This window comes from Oncorhynchus tshawytscha, linkage group LG12 (genome assembly GCF_018296145.1).
Source record: "Oncorhynchus tshawytscha isolate Ot180627B linkage group LG12, Otsh_v2.0, whole genome shotgun sequence".
NCBI classification, from domain to species: domain Eukaryota; kingdom Metazoa; phylum Chordata; class Actinopteri; order Salmoniformes; family Salmonidae; genus Oncorhynchus; species Oncorhynchus tshawytscha.
Window position 1 is genome coordinate 950,311 of NC_056440.1, and position 14,346 is coordinate 964,656.

General features: G+C 40.9%; 1 protein-coding gene and 1 long non-coding RNA gene across 2 annotated transcripts in view; one reads left to right on the forward strand and one right to left on the reverse strand.

The window, feature by feature from the left end:
• The first annotated feature begins 4,787 nt into the window (after nucleotides 1-4,787).
• LOC121847903 lies at nucleotides 4,788-6,084 on the forward strand. The gene is made up of 2 exons (XR_006084757.1): nucleotides 4,788-5,709; nucleotides 5,887-6,084. It is a non-coding gene; the product is annotated as an uncharacterized LOC121847903 (long non-coding RNA).
• Nucleotides 6,085-7,662: 1,578 nt separating this feature from the next.
• Nucleotides 7,663-14,346, reverse strand: part of kank1a (KN motif and ankyrin repeat domains 1a) — a 152,069-nt gene continuing 145,385 nt past the window's right edge. The window contains 3 exon segments of the mRNA XM_042331166.1: nucleotides 7,663-10,984; nucleotides 11,668-11,766; nucleotides 11,939-12,139. Of these exon segments, the coding sequence (XP_042187100.1) occupies nucleotides 10,922-10,984; nucleotides 11,668-11,766; nucleotides 11,939-12,139 (363 nt within the window). The 3' untranslated portion in view covers nucleotides 7,663-10,921.

The following is a 14,346-nucleotide window of genomic DNA, read 5'->3' on the forward strand; positions in this document are numbered from 1 at the left end:
TCCCTGTGGAACGTCTCTGACACCTTGTAAAATCCACTCCCCTAAGAATGCAGGTTGTTCTGGAGGAAAATGGGGGGGTCCGACCGGGTACTAGATGTGTGTACCTAATAAACTGTCCAGTGAGTGTATATTCAGTATGCTGTGTTGAGATCATCATAAATAAAGTAGCTGATCAGTTCCTTTACTTCTTGTTGTTCAGGGGTCATGATTATAACCTAGTTCTAACTCATCTGGAGTGGCATTGATATTCGGTAATATTGATATATTCTATTATCTCAGGGCCTTGCTGAATCTGATCTGCATACCCTCTCATCACACTGACTCCTCCAGCCTCTCATAACTCTCCCTGGATAGCTGAATTATTCTAAACCATGCTAACTGATTAGCATTGATGCTGTGAGGCGCTTCTCTTCTCGCGTCTGTGGACTATCTCATTAACCTTCCCCATTCAGGCTGCAGACAGGCAGCAGGATGGTGCTCACAGCCACTGATCCCCACAACTAGATGTTGCCATCAGGGCTTGAGACGGGGCAGGGGAAACATATACACCCATAAGGAGACATGGAGGAGTAAAGCCGAAATAGAGAGCTCATTTACTTCACGCATGATGGGCTCACCTGGTCTGACACAACAGAGACACATAAAGACAGGGCCGGCTCCAACCATAAGCAACAGAAGAAGTCGCTTAGGGCTTTCGGCCGCTATGGGGCCACAGCCACTCGAACTCTGTCGTAAAATAGTCAAATAAGGTGGAAGTTTGGTTGTGCATCAGCAGTTTCTCTTGTTATGTCAGTCACTGACAGTCACTCAATCAGCCATGTCAGCAAACCATTTTTAAGTCTAGACAGTTTTTAAGTCTAGCCAGTTATCTAAACTTGTAGTAATCATGGCTGAATTCCGAAAACATACCATGCTATTGTTTGAGGAGAATGCACAGTTATGAACTTGAAAATGTATTAATAAACCAAATAGGCACATTTGGAGCAGTCTTGATACAACATTTTGAACAGAAATGCAATGGTTCATTGAATCCGTCAAAAACGGCGCACAGATTCCTAGCAGTCTTGAGCCCAACATTTTGAACAGAAATGCAATGGTTCATTGAATCAGTCAAAAACGGCGCACAGATTCCTAAGTCAAATATTGGCCTTTCTTTTGCATTTAAAAGATGAAACCATTTTTAATTTTTTATTATCTTTTACCAGATCTAATGTGTTATATTATCCTACATTACTTTCACAAACTTCAAAGTGTTTCCTTTCAAATGGTATCAAGAATATGCATATCCTTGCTTCAGGTCCTGAGCTACAGTCAGTTAGATTTGAGTATGTAATTTTAGGCAAAAATTGGAAAAAAGGGTCCGGTCCATAAGAGGTTTTAACAAGGCTCACCTGTTAATTGAAATGCATTCCAGGTTACTATCTCATGAAGCTGGTTGAGAGAATGCCAAGAGTGTGCAAAGCTGTCATCAAGGCAAAGGGTGGATAATATGAAGAATCTCAAAGATAAAATATATTTTGATTTGTTTAACACTTTCTTTGGTGACAGCATGATTCCATGTGTTATTTTGTAGTTTTGATGTCTTCACTATTATTCTACAATGCAGAAAATAGTTTAAAAAAAAACTTGAATGAGTAGGTGTGTCCAAACCTTTGACTGGTACTGAATTTAAATGTGATATTTCAATTTTTTTTAATACATTTGCAAACACTTCTAAAAGCTGTTATTGCTTTGTCATTACGGGGTATTGTGTGTAGATTGATGAGGGGGGGAAATAATCTAATCAATTTTAGAACAAGGCTGTAATGTAACAAAGTGGGGAAAAATTCAAGGGGTCTGAATATTTTCAGAATCCCCTCCTTCCTCTCTCTTCTCTCTCTCCCTCCTCTCTCTCACCTTTATCTCCCTGTCCTCTCTCCCTTCTTTCTCTCCCTCCCCTCTCTCCCACCTTTATCTCCCTGTTATCTCCCTTTTCTCTTTCCCTCTTCTCTCTCTCTTCTTACACCTTATCTCGCCCTCCTCTTTCCCTGACAATGTCGTAGTATATATGGTCTATATGTTAGTCTACATGGTCATCTATATGGTAGTCTATATGGGCTATATGGTCTATATGGTAGTCTATATGGGCTATATGGTAGTCTATATGGGCGTCTATATGGGCTATATGGTAGTCTATATGGGCTATATGATAGTCTATATGGGCTATATGATAGTCTATATGGTCTATATGGTAGTCCCATATGGGCTATATGGTAGTCCCATATGGGCTATATGGTAGTCCCATATGGGCTATATGGTAGTCCATATGGGCTATATGGTAGTCTATATGGGCTATATGGTAGTCTATATGGGCTATATGGTAGTCTATATGGTAGGCTATATAGGATATATGCTAGTCTATATGGGCTATAGTTTAGTCTATATGGTAGTCTATATTGGCTATAGTGTAGCCTATACAGTTGAAGTTGGAAGTTTACATACACTCAGGTTGGAGTCATTAAAACAAGTTTTTCAACCAGTCCACAAATTGCTTGTTAACAAACTATAGCTTTGGCAAGTCGATTAGGACATCTACATATTGCATGACACAAGTCATTTTTCCAACAATTGTTTACAGACAGATTATTTAACTTATAATTCACTGTATCACAATTCCAGTGGGTCAGAAGTTTACATACACTAAGTTGACTGTGCCTTTAAACAGCTTAGAAAATTTCAGAAATTATGTCATGGCTTTATTAGAAGCTTCTGATAGGCTAATTGACATAATTTGAGTCAATTGGAGGTGTACCTGTGGATGTATTTCAAGGCCTACCTTCAAACTCAGTGCCTCTTTGCTTGACATCATGGGACATGAAAAGAAATCAGCCAAGACCTCAGAAAAAATTATAGACCCCCACAAGTCTGGCTTATCCTTGGGAGCAATTTCCAAACGCCTGAAGGTTCCACGTTCATCTGTACAAACAATAGTACGCAAATATAAACACCATGGGACCATGCAGCCGTCATACTGCTCAGGAAGGAGACGCGTTCTCTCTCCTAGAGATGAACGTACTTTGGTGTGAAAAGTGCAAATCAATCCCAGAACAGCAGCAAAGGACCTTATGAAGATGCTGGAGGAAACAGGTACAAAAGTATCTATACCCACAGTAAAACGAGTCCTATATCGACATAACCTGAAAGGCCGCTCAGCAAGGAAGAAGCCACTGATCCAAAACCACCATTAAAAAGTCAAACTACAGTTTGCAACTGCACATGGGGACAAAGATCGTACTTTTTGGAGAAATGTCATCTGGGCTGATGAAACAAAAATGGAACTGTTTGGCCATAATGACCATCGTTATGGTTGGAGGAAAAAGGAGGAGGCTTGCAAGAAGAACACCATCCCAACCATGAAGCACGGGGGTGGCAGCATCATGTTGTGGGGGTGCTTTGCTGCAGGAGGGACTGGTGCAGTTCACAAAATAGATGGCATCATGAGGATTGAAAATAACGTGGATATATTGAAGCAACATCTCAAGACATCAGTCAGGAAGTTAAAGCTTGGTTGCAAATGGGTCTTCCAAATGGACAATGACCCCAAGCAGAAATAAAAGCTGAAATAAGTAATTCTACTATTATTCTGACATTTCACATTCTGAAAAGTAAAGTGGTGATCCTAACTGACCTAGACAGGGAATTTTTACTAGGGTTAAATGTCAGGAATGGTTAAAAAATGAGTTTAAATGTATTTGGCTAAGGTGTATGTAAACTTCCGACTTCAACTGTATATGGTAGTCTTTGTGGTAGTCTATATGGTCTACATGATAGTCTATAAGGTATATTAGGTAGTCTATATGGGCTATATGCTAGTCTATATGGGCTATATGCTAGTCTATATGCTAGTCTATATGGGCTATATGCTAGTCTATATGGGCTATAAGCTAGTCTATATGGTTTCAAGCTACCAGCTAGAACAGCCCATTAAAACCAGCAGGTAAAGAAAATGATATGAAATGTAGTCAATTAAAAGGACCAGCTTTACAAGCTCTTCTATTAACCCAGGCCAATAACTAACACGTACCACTGCAGTACACACACACACACACACACACACACACACACACACACAGTGTGCAAGCTGCTGTTCTGTTGTAACTCAACATAACGGCAGCAGATATTTTGTGGTTCCTATAACTTTGGCACCATACTGCAATGATAGTTCATGCTAGGCTTATGTCACATGATTTATACAGTTTATTTGTAATTTCGAAATATCCAACAAATACATAAAGTATATAAAATATGACCAATGATGCAGCTATAGAACGGGTCTGCCTTGGGAAGGGCTTCTGCATTTACAAACTACTTGCAAAATACCAGTTAACACCAGCAGATGGAGACAGTCCCCTGGAAACCTGTAGCATTCTTCACCACCAGACAGACTGAGGACAAGACAACCCCAGGTTATTTTAATTAAGTTTATTGTTATATGGCAATACGTTCCAGGCACTTTAAACTTCAACCAGATCAAAGTACCTCCTCTCCTTCTCAATGTTTTACTACAACAGGACAATACACTTACCAGCTCCAACACTTTACAGTACATATAAGGAAAAACAATGATATTTGCATTAAAAACTATACCTCGATAAATATATATCTTCATGTAACATTAAGAAGTAATAGGAAATATTCAAAATATTGTGATTTTTAAATACATACAAATTAAATAGATTTGTATAAAAGTAGAATTTATATCCAATCCATAGAAGATTGAGTTACAATTATACATTTGAGAAGGTGCGGTGTACAGATACAGGCCCATTAAAGGTGGTAGAGTACACATACAGGCCCATTAAAGGTGTGGTGTACACATACAGGTCCATTAAAGGTAGTAGAGTACACATACAGGCCCATTAAAGGTGGTAGAGAACACATACAGGCCCATTAAAGGTGGTAGAGTACACATACAGGCCCATTAAAGGTGTGGTGTACACATACAGGTCCATTAAAGGTGGTAGAGTACACATACAGGCCCATTAAAGGTGTGGTGTACACATACAGGCCCATTAAAGGTGGCGGTGTACACATACAGGCCCATTAAAGGTGGCGGTGTACACATACAGGCCCATTAAAGGTGGCGGTGTACACATACAGGCCCATTAAAGGTGGCGGTGTACACATACAGGCCCATTAAAGGTGGTAGAGAACATATACAGGCCCATTAAAAGGTGGTAGAGAACACATACAGGCCCATTAAAGGTGGTAGAGTACACATACAGGCCCATTAAAGGTGGTAGAGTACACATACAGGCCCATTAAAGGTTGTAGAGTACACATACAGGCCCATTAAAGGTGGTAGAGTACACATACAGGCCCATTAAAAGGCGGTAGAGTACACATACAGGCCCATTAAAAGGTGGTAGAGTACACATACAGGTCCATTAAAGGTGGTAGAGTACACATACAGGCCCATTAAAAGGTGGTAGAGAACACATACAGGCCCATTAAAGGTGGTGGAGTACATACAGGCCCATTAAAGGTGGTAGAGTACACATACAGGCCCATTAAAGGTGGCGGTGTACATACAGGCCCATTAAAGGTGGTAGAGTACACATACAGGCCCATTAAAGGTGGCGGTGTACACATACAGGCCCATTAAAGGTGGTAGAGTACACATACAGGCCCATTAAAGGTGGTAGAGTACACATACAGGCCCATTAAAAGGTGTGGTGTACACATACAGGTCCATTAAAGGTGGTAGAGTACACAGGCCCATTAAAGGTGGTAGAGAACACATACAGGCCCATTAAAGGTGGTAGGCCCATTAAAGGAACACATACAGGCCCATTAAAGGTGGTACACATACAGGCCCATTAAAGTACACATACAGGCCCATTAAAGGTGGTAGAGTACACATACAGGCCCATTAAAGGTGGTAGAGTACACATACAGGCCCATTAAAGGTGGTAGAGTACACATACAGGCCCATTAAAAAGGCGGTAGAGTACACATACAGGCCCATTAAAAGGTGGTAGAGTACACATACAGGCCCATTAAAGGTGGTAGAGTACACATACAGGCCCATTAAAGGTGGTAGAGTACACATACAGGCCCATTAAAGGTGGTAGAGTACACATACAGGCCCATTAAAGGTGGTAGAGTACACATACAGGCCCATTAAAAGGCGGTAGAGTACACATACAGGTCCATTAAAGGTGGTAGAGTACACATACAGGCCCATTAAAAGGTGGTAGAGAACACATACAGGCCCATTAAAGGTGGTGGAGTACATACAGGCCCATTAAAGGTGGTAGAGTAAACATACAGGCCCATTAAAGGTGGCGGTGTACATACAGGCCCATTAAAGGTGGTAGAGTACACATACAGGCCCATTAAAGGTGGCGGTGTACACATACAGGCCCATTAAAGGTGGTAGAGTACACATACAGGCCCATTAAAGGTGGTAGAGTACACATACAAGCCCATTAAAGGTGGTAGAGTACACATACAGGCCCATTAAAGGTGGTAGAGTACACATATAGGCCCATTAAAGGTGGTAGAGTACACATATAGGCCCATTAAAGGTGGTAGAGTACACATACCGGCCCATTAAAGGTGGTAGAGTACACATACAGGCCCATTAAAGGTGGTAGAGTACATACAGGCCCATTAAAGGTGGCGATGTACATACAGGTCCATTAAAGATGGCAGTGTACATACAGGCCCATTAAAGGTGGCGATGTACATACAGGCCCATTAAAGGTGGCGATGTACATACAGGCCCATTAAAGGTGGTAGAGTACACATACAGGCCCATTAAAGGTGGTGGAGTACATACAGGCCCATTAAAGGTGTGGTGTACACATACAGGCCCATTAAAGGTGTGGTGTATACATACAGGCCCATTAAAGGTGGTAGAGTACACATACAGGCCCATTAAAGGTGTGGTGTATACATACAGGCCCATTAAAGGCGGCAGGCAGGTGAAGAAAACAATATGACAATATAATATAATATGTACAAACATTTAGTCTAAATGAAAGGCGATATTGTGGGTGACATAGAATCTAATATACCAACTGCCTCCTGGGGTGATGATGATGATGATGATAAACAATATGGTGATGATTAATAATAATAACAACATGTCCTTATGCTCTTTAGCCTTCATCACAACTATGAGCTGTATGTTAATCTGCTCAGGAGCATGAATATCAACAGACTGTATCTAGTCTTATAGTGTCTGTATACTGCTGGAACCTATAGACCTTTTTAAGAGGAGCGCAAGTGAACCGTGGAACCCCAAAGAACTTCCGGTGAGTTTGTAAAAAAAAAAAAAAAAAAAGCTGTTCCGTGGCGGCTGTAAACAGCTAGCTAGTTAACTTCGTGTAGTTGTTTTCTCGAGGTCAGAATTGACATTTTTGACCATAGTAGTCATCGGTGGGATGGTCCTTACATCCTGGGAAAATGTACGTTTAACGTTATAGCTAGATTTCCCAAAGAAGCATTGCAGCGAGCTGCATTGCCTGCATGGATGGTAACGTTAGCAGCAGCAGCAGGCGGTGGCGGCGCCAGGATGATGTGTAAGCACACGGGCAAGCTGTTTATCAAGTTAACCATTTATTCTAGTTCATGTCAGGTAGCTAGCTAGCTACATATAAATAGGATACACAGCCATCCAATATTAGTTTTTTTAATGACACAAACGGTAGCTTGATATGCTAAAAACAACAAGTTAGCTACCTAGCTAGTAGCTTAGCTAACTAGCTAATTGAACATATTTCCAGTCCCGAAGAGAAAACTACGACAATAGACAATTTAATATCAAACGTTATATCACTTGAGAATAATGAAGCAAGTCCTGGTGTAATTTCTATGTTTCTAATGAAGCAAGTGCTGGTGTAATTTCTATGTTTCTAATGAAGCAAAGTCCTGGTCTAACGTCTATGTTTCTAAATTTCAGATACAGAGACGTGTGAAAGCTGCTAAATCCCAATGAAAGTCCCTGAAGAGACTCAAGGCGATATGGGTGATATGCTATTGGTTTACAGTTAGAATTGGTTGTAGGATTACAACAACACTGTTAGAGTAACAATACATAGATATAGAACATGCATGGCCAACCTTGCTGCTACAGACCTATCTACTGGCTGAGCAGGTTTCTGTTCCGGCCCTTGCTGATTATATCTATTAGACACGATTCATTTAACTAATCAATCATCTCTTGTGTTGGAGTAAGATGGATGTCTAAACCCACTACCCACATAACGAGGATAACCATGTTGAAGGAGACCAGATTAGACTCATAATGAGGATAACCATGTTGAAGGAGACCAGATTAGACTCATAATGAGGATAACCATGTTGAAGGAGACCAGATTAGACTCATAATGAGGATAACCATGTTGAAGGAGACCAGATTAGACTCATAATGAGGATAACCATGTTGAAGGAGACCAGATTAGACTCATAATGAGGACAACCATGTTGAAGGAGACCAGATTAGACTCATAAAGAGGATAACCATGTTGAAGGAGACCAGATTAGACTCATAATGAGGCTAACCATGTTGAAGGAGACCAGATTAGACTCATAATGAGGCTAACCATGTTGAGGTTGACAGGCTCAGGGGAGACATTATGAAGGTGGGCCTTGAGGTTGAGGCTCAGAGGAGAGACATTATGAAGGTGGGCCTTGAGGTTGACATGCTCAGGGGAGAGACATCATGAAGGTGGGCCTTGAGGTTAACATGCTCAGGGGAGACATTATCACATATCACTATCAAGGTGTGCAGAAAGGAATATTTTAAGGTTAATTTGATTTAATCTAAAAAGACATTGCTAAATATGTTGCTTGAAATGATTTTGAAATGAGTTCGCTTCATGTTATATACCATCCTGGTGTAATTAATATGCAGTTCAACATTATCACCACAAGGTGTCAGCACTAGCATTTGTATAGTCTAGCTTTACTGTAACCAAACCACTAGCTATGTCTCGTAACGTGAGGTTGATAATATATGAATAGCACAAGCTAGCGGTTCATTTAAACTACACTATATTTCTTAATTGAAACTAAGTGGGCAAAAGACCTGGGTAAAATATAGATGTGTTTTGGAGGAAAAGTCAACGAGCTGAGTGACAGATTAGTGAGGGGGGGGGAGAAAGGTTGATAGTGGGGTCATTTTTAAACTGCTAGCTAACTTTGTTGTAAACAATGAGTCCGTCAAACATTGGATACTAACTACATTTAGTTTAGTTATATTGTTGGCTGTTGAGAGAGAAATGAATCCAGCTGGCTAACAAGGTCAACTGATCTTTCTCTACCCTCACATCACGCTAGCTCTGGCTGGCTAACAAGGTCAACTGATCTTTCTCTACCCTCACATCACGCTAGCTCTGTGGTTATTTACTGTGCTAGCCTAATGCAACACCACCAGAGCAAACGGATAATAAATTAGATATAAACATTGTCTCATGACTGTGTTTAGTGGATCTGGTAGCAAGTCAATAGGTCAATAAGTTGTTTTTTCAGTTTTTTGGTGGATCAAGAAATGCGAACTTGTCATTTTGTGCTAGCTAGCCAACTACCTAGCTAGTTAGCAATTATGGGGTACCGCAGCACCGGATGTTTACTGGGGAACCTCTTGGTTGCGCGTACAGAACGTGTTATTATTTTATTTTGACAGTTGAAAAGGTCTATAGTCTGGATAAGTAAGTATCCTTATCTGAACCTCTCTCTCTCTCTCTTGTGAGGCAGCTTTTGATGTACACATTCACTGCCTGGACAGGATGCTTGTCTATTGCAGCCCATATCTAGAATACAGTATTTGTGTTTCTGGGTTCTTATGAAGTCCAGCTCCTCAAGTAGTATGGCCTATCTTCTCCTTCTCTCTCTCCTCTCCCACTCCTTCTTTCCCTCCTCCTCTTCCTCCTCTCTCTCTCCCTCCTTCTCTTTCTCCTCTCCCTCCTCCTTCTCTTTCTCCTCTCTCTTCTCGCTCTCATCCTTCTCTCTATCCACTCAGAGCAGACAGAATGCTGGTGGTGGTTTAACAAAGGCACTTTGGGATGTTCATGTAGAAGACTGACCAATACCAACTCATCTTATTACAAGACTGACCAATACCAGCTCATCTTACTACAAGACTGACCAATACCAGCTCATCTTACTACAAGACTGACCAATCACAGCTCATTTTACTACAAGACTGACCAATAACAGCTCATCTTATTACAAGGCTGACCAATACCAGCTCATCTTACTACAATACTGACCAATAACAGCTCATCTTATTACAAGGCTGACCAATACCAGCTCATCTTACTACAATACTGACCAATACCAGCTCATCTTACTACAAGACTGACCAATATGTTTCATCTTTCATCATGATCAATAAACCCAAGGAACCATTCTGGTTATACCGAATGGTCTTTAAACCCAGGGAACCTTTCTGGTTGGACCACATGGTCAATAAACCCAGGAACCTTTCTGGTTGGACCACATGGTCAATAAACCCAGGAACCTTTCTGGTTGGACCACATGGTCAATAAACCCAGGGAACCTTTCTGGTTGGACCACATGGTCAATTAACCCAGGAACCTTTCTGGTTGGACCATATGGTCAATAAACCCAGGGAACCTTTCTGGTTGGACCGCATGGTCAATAAACCCAGGGAACCTTTCTGGTTGGACCACATAGGCAATAAACCCAGGGAACCTTTCTGGTTGTACCGCATTGTCAATAAACCCAGGGAACCTTTCTGGTTGAACTGCATTGTCAATAAACCCATGGAACCTTTCTGGTTGAACTGCATTGTCAATAATCCCACATGATCCAATCAGGTTGTCAGGGGGTGGGGCCAAAGTCTGTCCCTAGGGGTTGAAATCCTCAGCGGTTGGTTGGTGTCATGAGACTTGACCAATGGGCGGTGGCGCTAGTCAAACATGCCCCTCCTGGTGGGACTGGGGGACATCTTCCTGCTCAGACGAGGGGTTCCCTGGAGACACACACACACACACACACACACACCATGCACCCACACACACACACACACACACATACAACACACAAACCATGCGCACACACACAACATGTGCACACAAACGAACACAACACACACACCATGCACAAACACACAAACCATGCGCACACACACAACATGCGCACACAAACGAACACAACACACACATAGATAACATTAGAACTACAGCGGGAGAATAGTTGCTCTGCTCAAAACAAAAATGTTTGTCAAGAAGTGATTTCAGGGCAAGCAGCTCTGGTACAGGGAACAGAGGTAAGAGTTAGAGGTCAGGGAAGAGAGGTAAGGGTTAGCGGTCAGGGAAGAGAGGTAAGGGTTAGAGGTCAGGGAAGAGAGGTAGGGGTTAGAGGTCAGGGAACCGAGGTAAGGGTTAGAGGTCAGGGAAGAGAGGTAAGGGTTAGAGGTAAGGGTTAGCGGTCAGGGAAGAGATGTAAGGGTTGGAGGTCAGGGAACAGAGGTAAGGGTTAGAGGTCAGGGAACCGAGGTAAGGGTTAAGGGTTAGAGGTCAGGGAACAGAGGTAAGGGTTAGAGGTCAGGGAACAGAGGTAAGGGTTAGAGGTCAGGGAACCGAGGTAAGGGTTAGAGGTCAGAGAACAGAGGTAAGGGTTAGAGGTCAGAGAACAGCGGTAGAGAGTACTGACCGGTGACTGGGCCTTAGAGAAGTTTACGTGGGCGTACAACAACACTGCTATGTCCTTGTGACCCGCTTCCAGAGCGATAGACAGGGCATTGCTCTCATCCTAGAGAGAGAGAGAGGAAGGAGGGAGAAGTAGAAAAAGGTAGAGAGAGAGAGAGAGAGCACAAGAGAGAGAGAGCAAAGGGGATACCTAGTCAGTTGTGCAACTGAATGCCTTCAACTGAGACACACAGACAGACATACAGACATACAGACAGAGACAGACAGACACTCACACTGTCGCTGAGAGTGGCGTCGCAGCCTGGCTGGGCCAGCAGTAGTTTGACTATCTCAGCGTGGCCATGTTCGCTGGCACACATCAGGGCTGTAGAACCCTCATCATCCTGGATATTGACCTCTGCCCCCTGGGCCAGCAGCGCCCGAACCATGTCCATCCTGCCATGACTGACCGCCAGCATCAGCCCTGTCTGGCCAGCCTGAGGGAGGGAGGGAGAGGGTTAGCATCATATCCATCCTGTTAGCATCAGCCCTGTCTGGTCAGCCTGAGGGAGGGAGAGGATTAGCATCATGTCCATCCTGCTAACATCAGCCCTGTCTGGTCAGCCTGAAGGAGGGAGGGAGGGGGTTACATCTTCACAAATGATTTTAGACAGGTCTAAAGGAACATGATATGAAGAAAACGCAGTCTATTTCAGAAGAACAGAACAGCATGGCTGTGGGCTACACTAGTTCATTTAGCAGACAAGATGTGCTTAGGAGTATGTGGAATTATTGTATAGTATTATTGTATATTATTATGTTATAGTATTAATGTATAGTATTATTTTATAGTATTATTTATAGGACACAATTAAACAAAGCTGAATATAACAGAAAGGATATTTTCTCCAAATTATTTGAGGGAGTGTGAACATGTGGCTATTCTGTGTAGAGCTGTTAACAAAGAAACAGGTACTCCTATATGCTTCATTTAGAGTTATTAATGTAACTTTAGTTGTTCTACAAACGTTGGGCCATATGTTTTGATTTAGAGTTATTAATGTAACTTTAGTTGTTCTACAAACGTTGGGCTATATGTTTTGATTTAGAGTTATTAATGTAACTTTAGTTGTTCTACAAACGTTGGGCTATATGTTTTGATTTAGAGTTATTAATGTAACTTTAGTTGTTCTACAAACGTTGGGCTATATGTTTTGATTTAGAGTTATTAATGTAACTTTAGTTGTTCTACAAACGTTGGGCTATATGTTTTGATTTAGAGTTATTAATGTAACTTTAGTTGTTCTACAAACGTTGGGCTATATGTTTTGATTTAGAGTTATTAATGTAACTTTAGTTGTTCTACAAACGTTGGGCTATATGTTTTGATTTAGAGTTATTAATGTAACTTTAGTTGTTCTACAAACGTTGGGCTATATGTTTTGATTTAGAGTTATTAATGTAACTTTAGTTGTTCTACAAACGTTGGGCTATATGTTTTGATTTAGAGTTATTAATGTAACTTTAGTTGTTCTACAAACATTGGGCTATATGTTTTGATTTAGAGTTATTAATGTAACTTTAGATGTTCTACAAACGTTGGGCTATATGTTTTGATTTAGAGTTATTAATGTAACTTTAGTTGTTCTACAAACGTTGGGCTATATGTTTTGATTTAGAGTTATTAATGTAACTTTAGTTGTTCTACAAACGTTGGGCTGTATGTTTTGATTTAGAGTTATTAATGTAACTTTAGTTGTTCTACAAACGTTGGGCCATATGTTTTGATTTAGAGTTATTAATGTAACTTTAGTTGTTCTACAAACGTTGGGCTATATGTTTTGATTTAGAGTTATTAATGTAACTTTAGTTGTTCTACAAACGTTGGGCTATATGTTTTGATTTAGAGTTATTAATGTAACTTTAGTTGTTCTACAAACGTTGGGCTATATGTTTTGATTTAGAGTTATTAATGTAACTTTAGTTGTTCTACAAACGTTGGGCTATATGTTTTGATTTAGAGTTATTAATGTAACTTTAGTTGTTCTACAAACGTTGGGCTATATGTTTTGATTTATAGTTATTAATGTAACTTTAGTTGTTCTACAAACGTTGGGCTGTATGTTTTGATTTAGAGTTATTAATGTAACTTTAGTTGTTCTACAAAAAGTTGATTTATAGTTATTAATGCTTTATATGTTTTGATTTAGAGTTATTAATGTAACTTTAGTTGTTCTACAAACATTGGGCTATATGTTTTGATTTAGAGTTATTAATGTAACTTTAGTTGTTCTACAAACGTTGGGCTATATGTTTTGATTTAGAGTTATTAATGTAACTTTAGTTGTTCTACAAACATGGGGCTGTATGTTTAGATTTGTAATACCTTGTAAGGCTGCATGATGAGACTCTAATGGTGATCTGATAAAAGTCACTTGGAAGGCATGAGCAGGCTGTACACACTACATCAGTCTCTCATTCACAATTTGACTTGATTATGCCTCACATTTCACTGTGGCTTCCCCTTTGTGGCCATAATGCCCCTTAAAATCCATGCCTTTGTTGTGCCCTTCTCCCTGATTGCTTCGAAACACTCACTGAGTGAGCTCTCCATCACATGATTGGGTCTTTCTCACAGGCTACAAGTGAAGACAGACACCCTTAGGAAAACAACTGCACTCGTTCTTATCCAATTCCGAGGTCC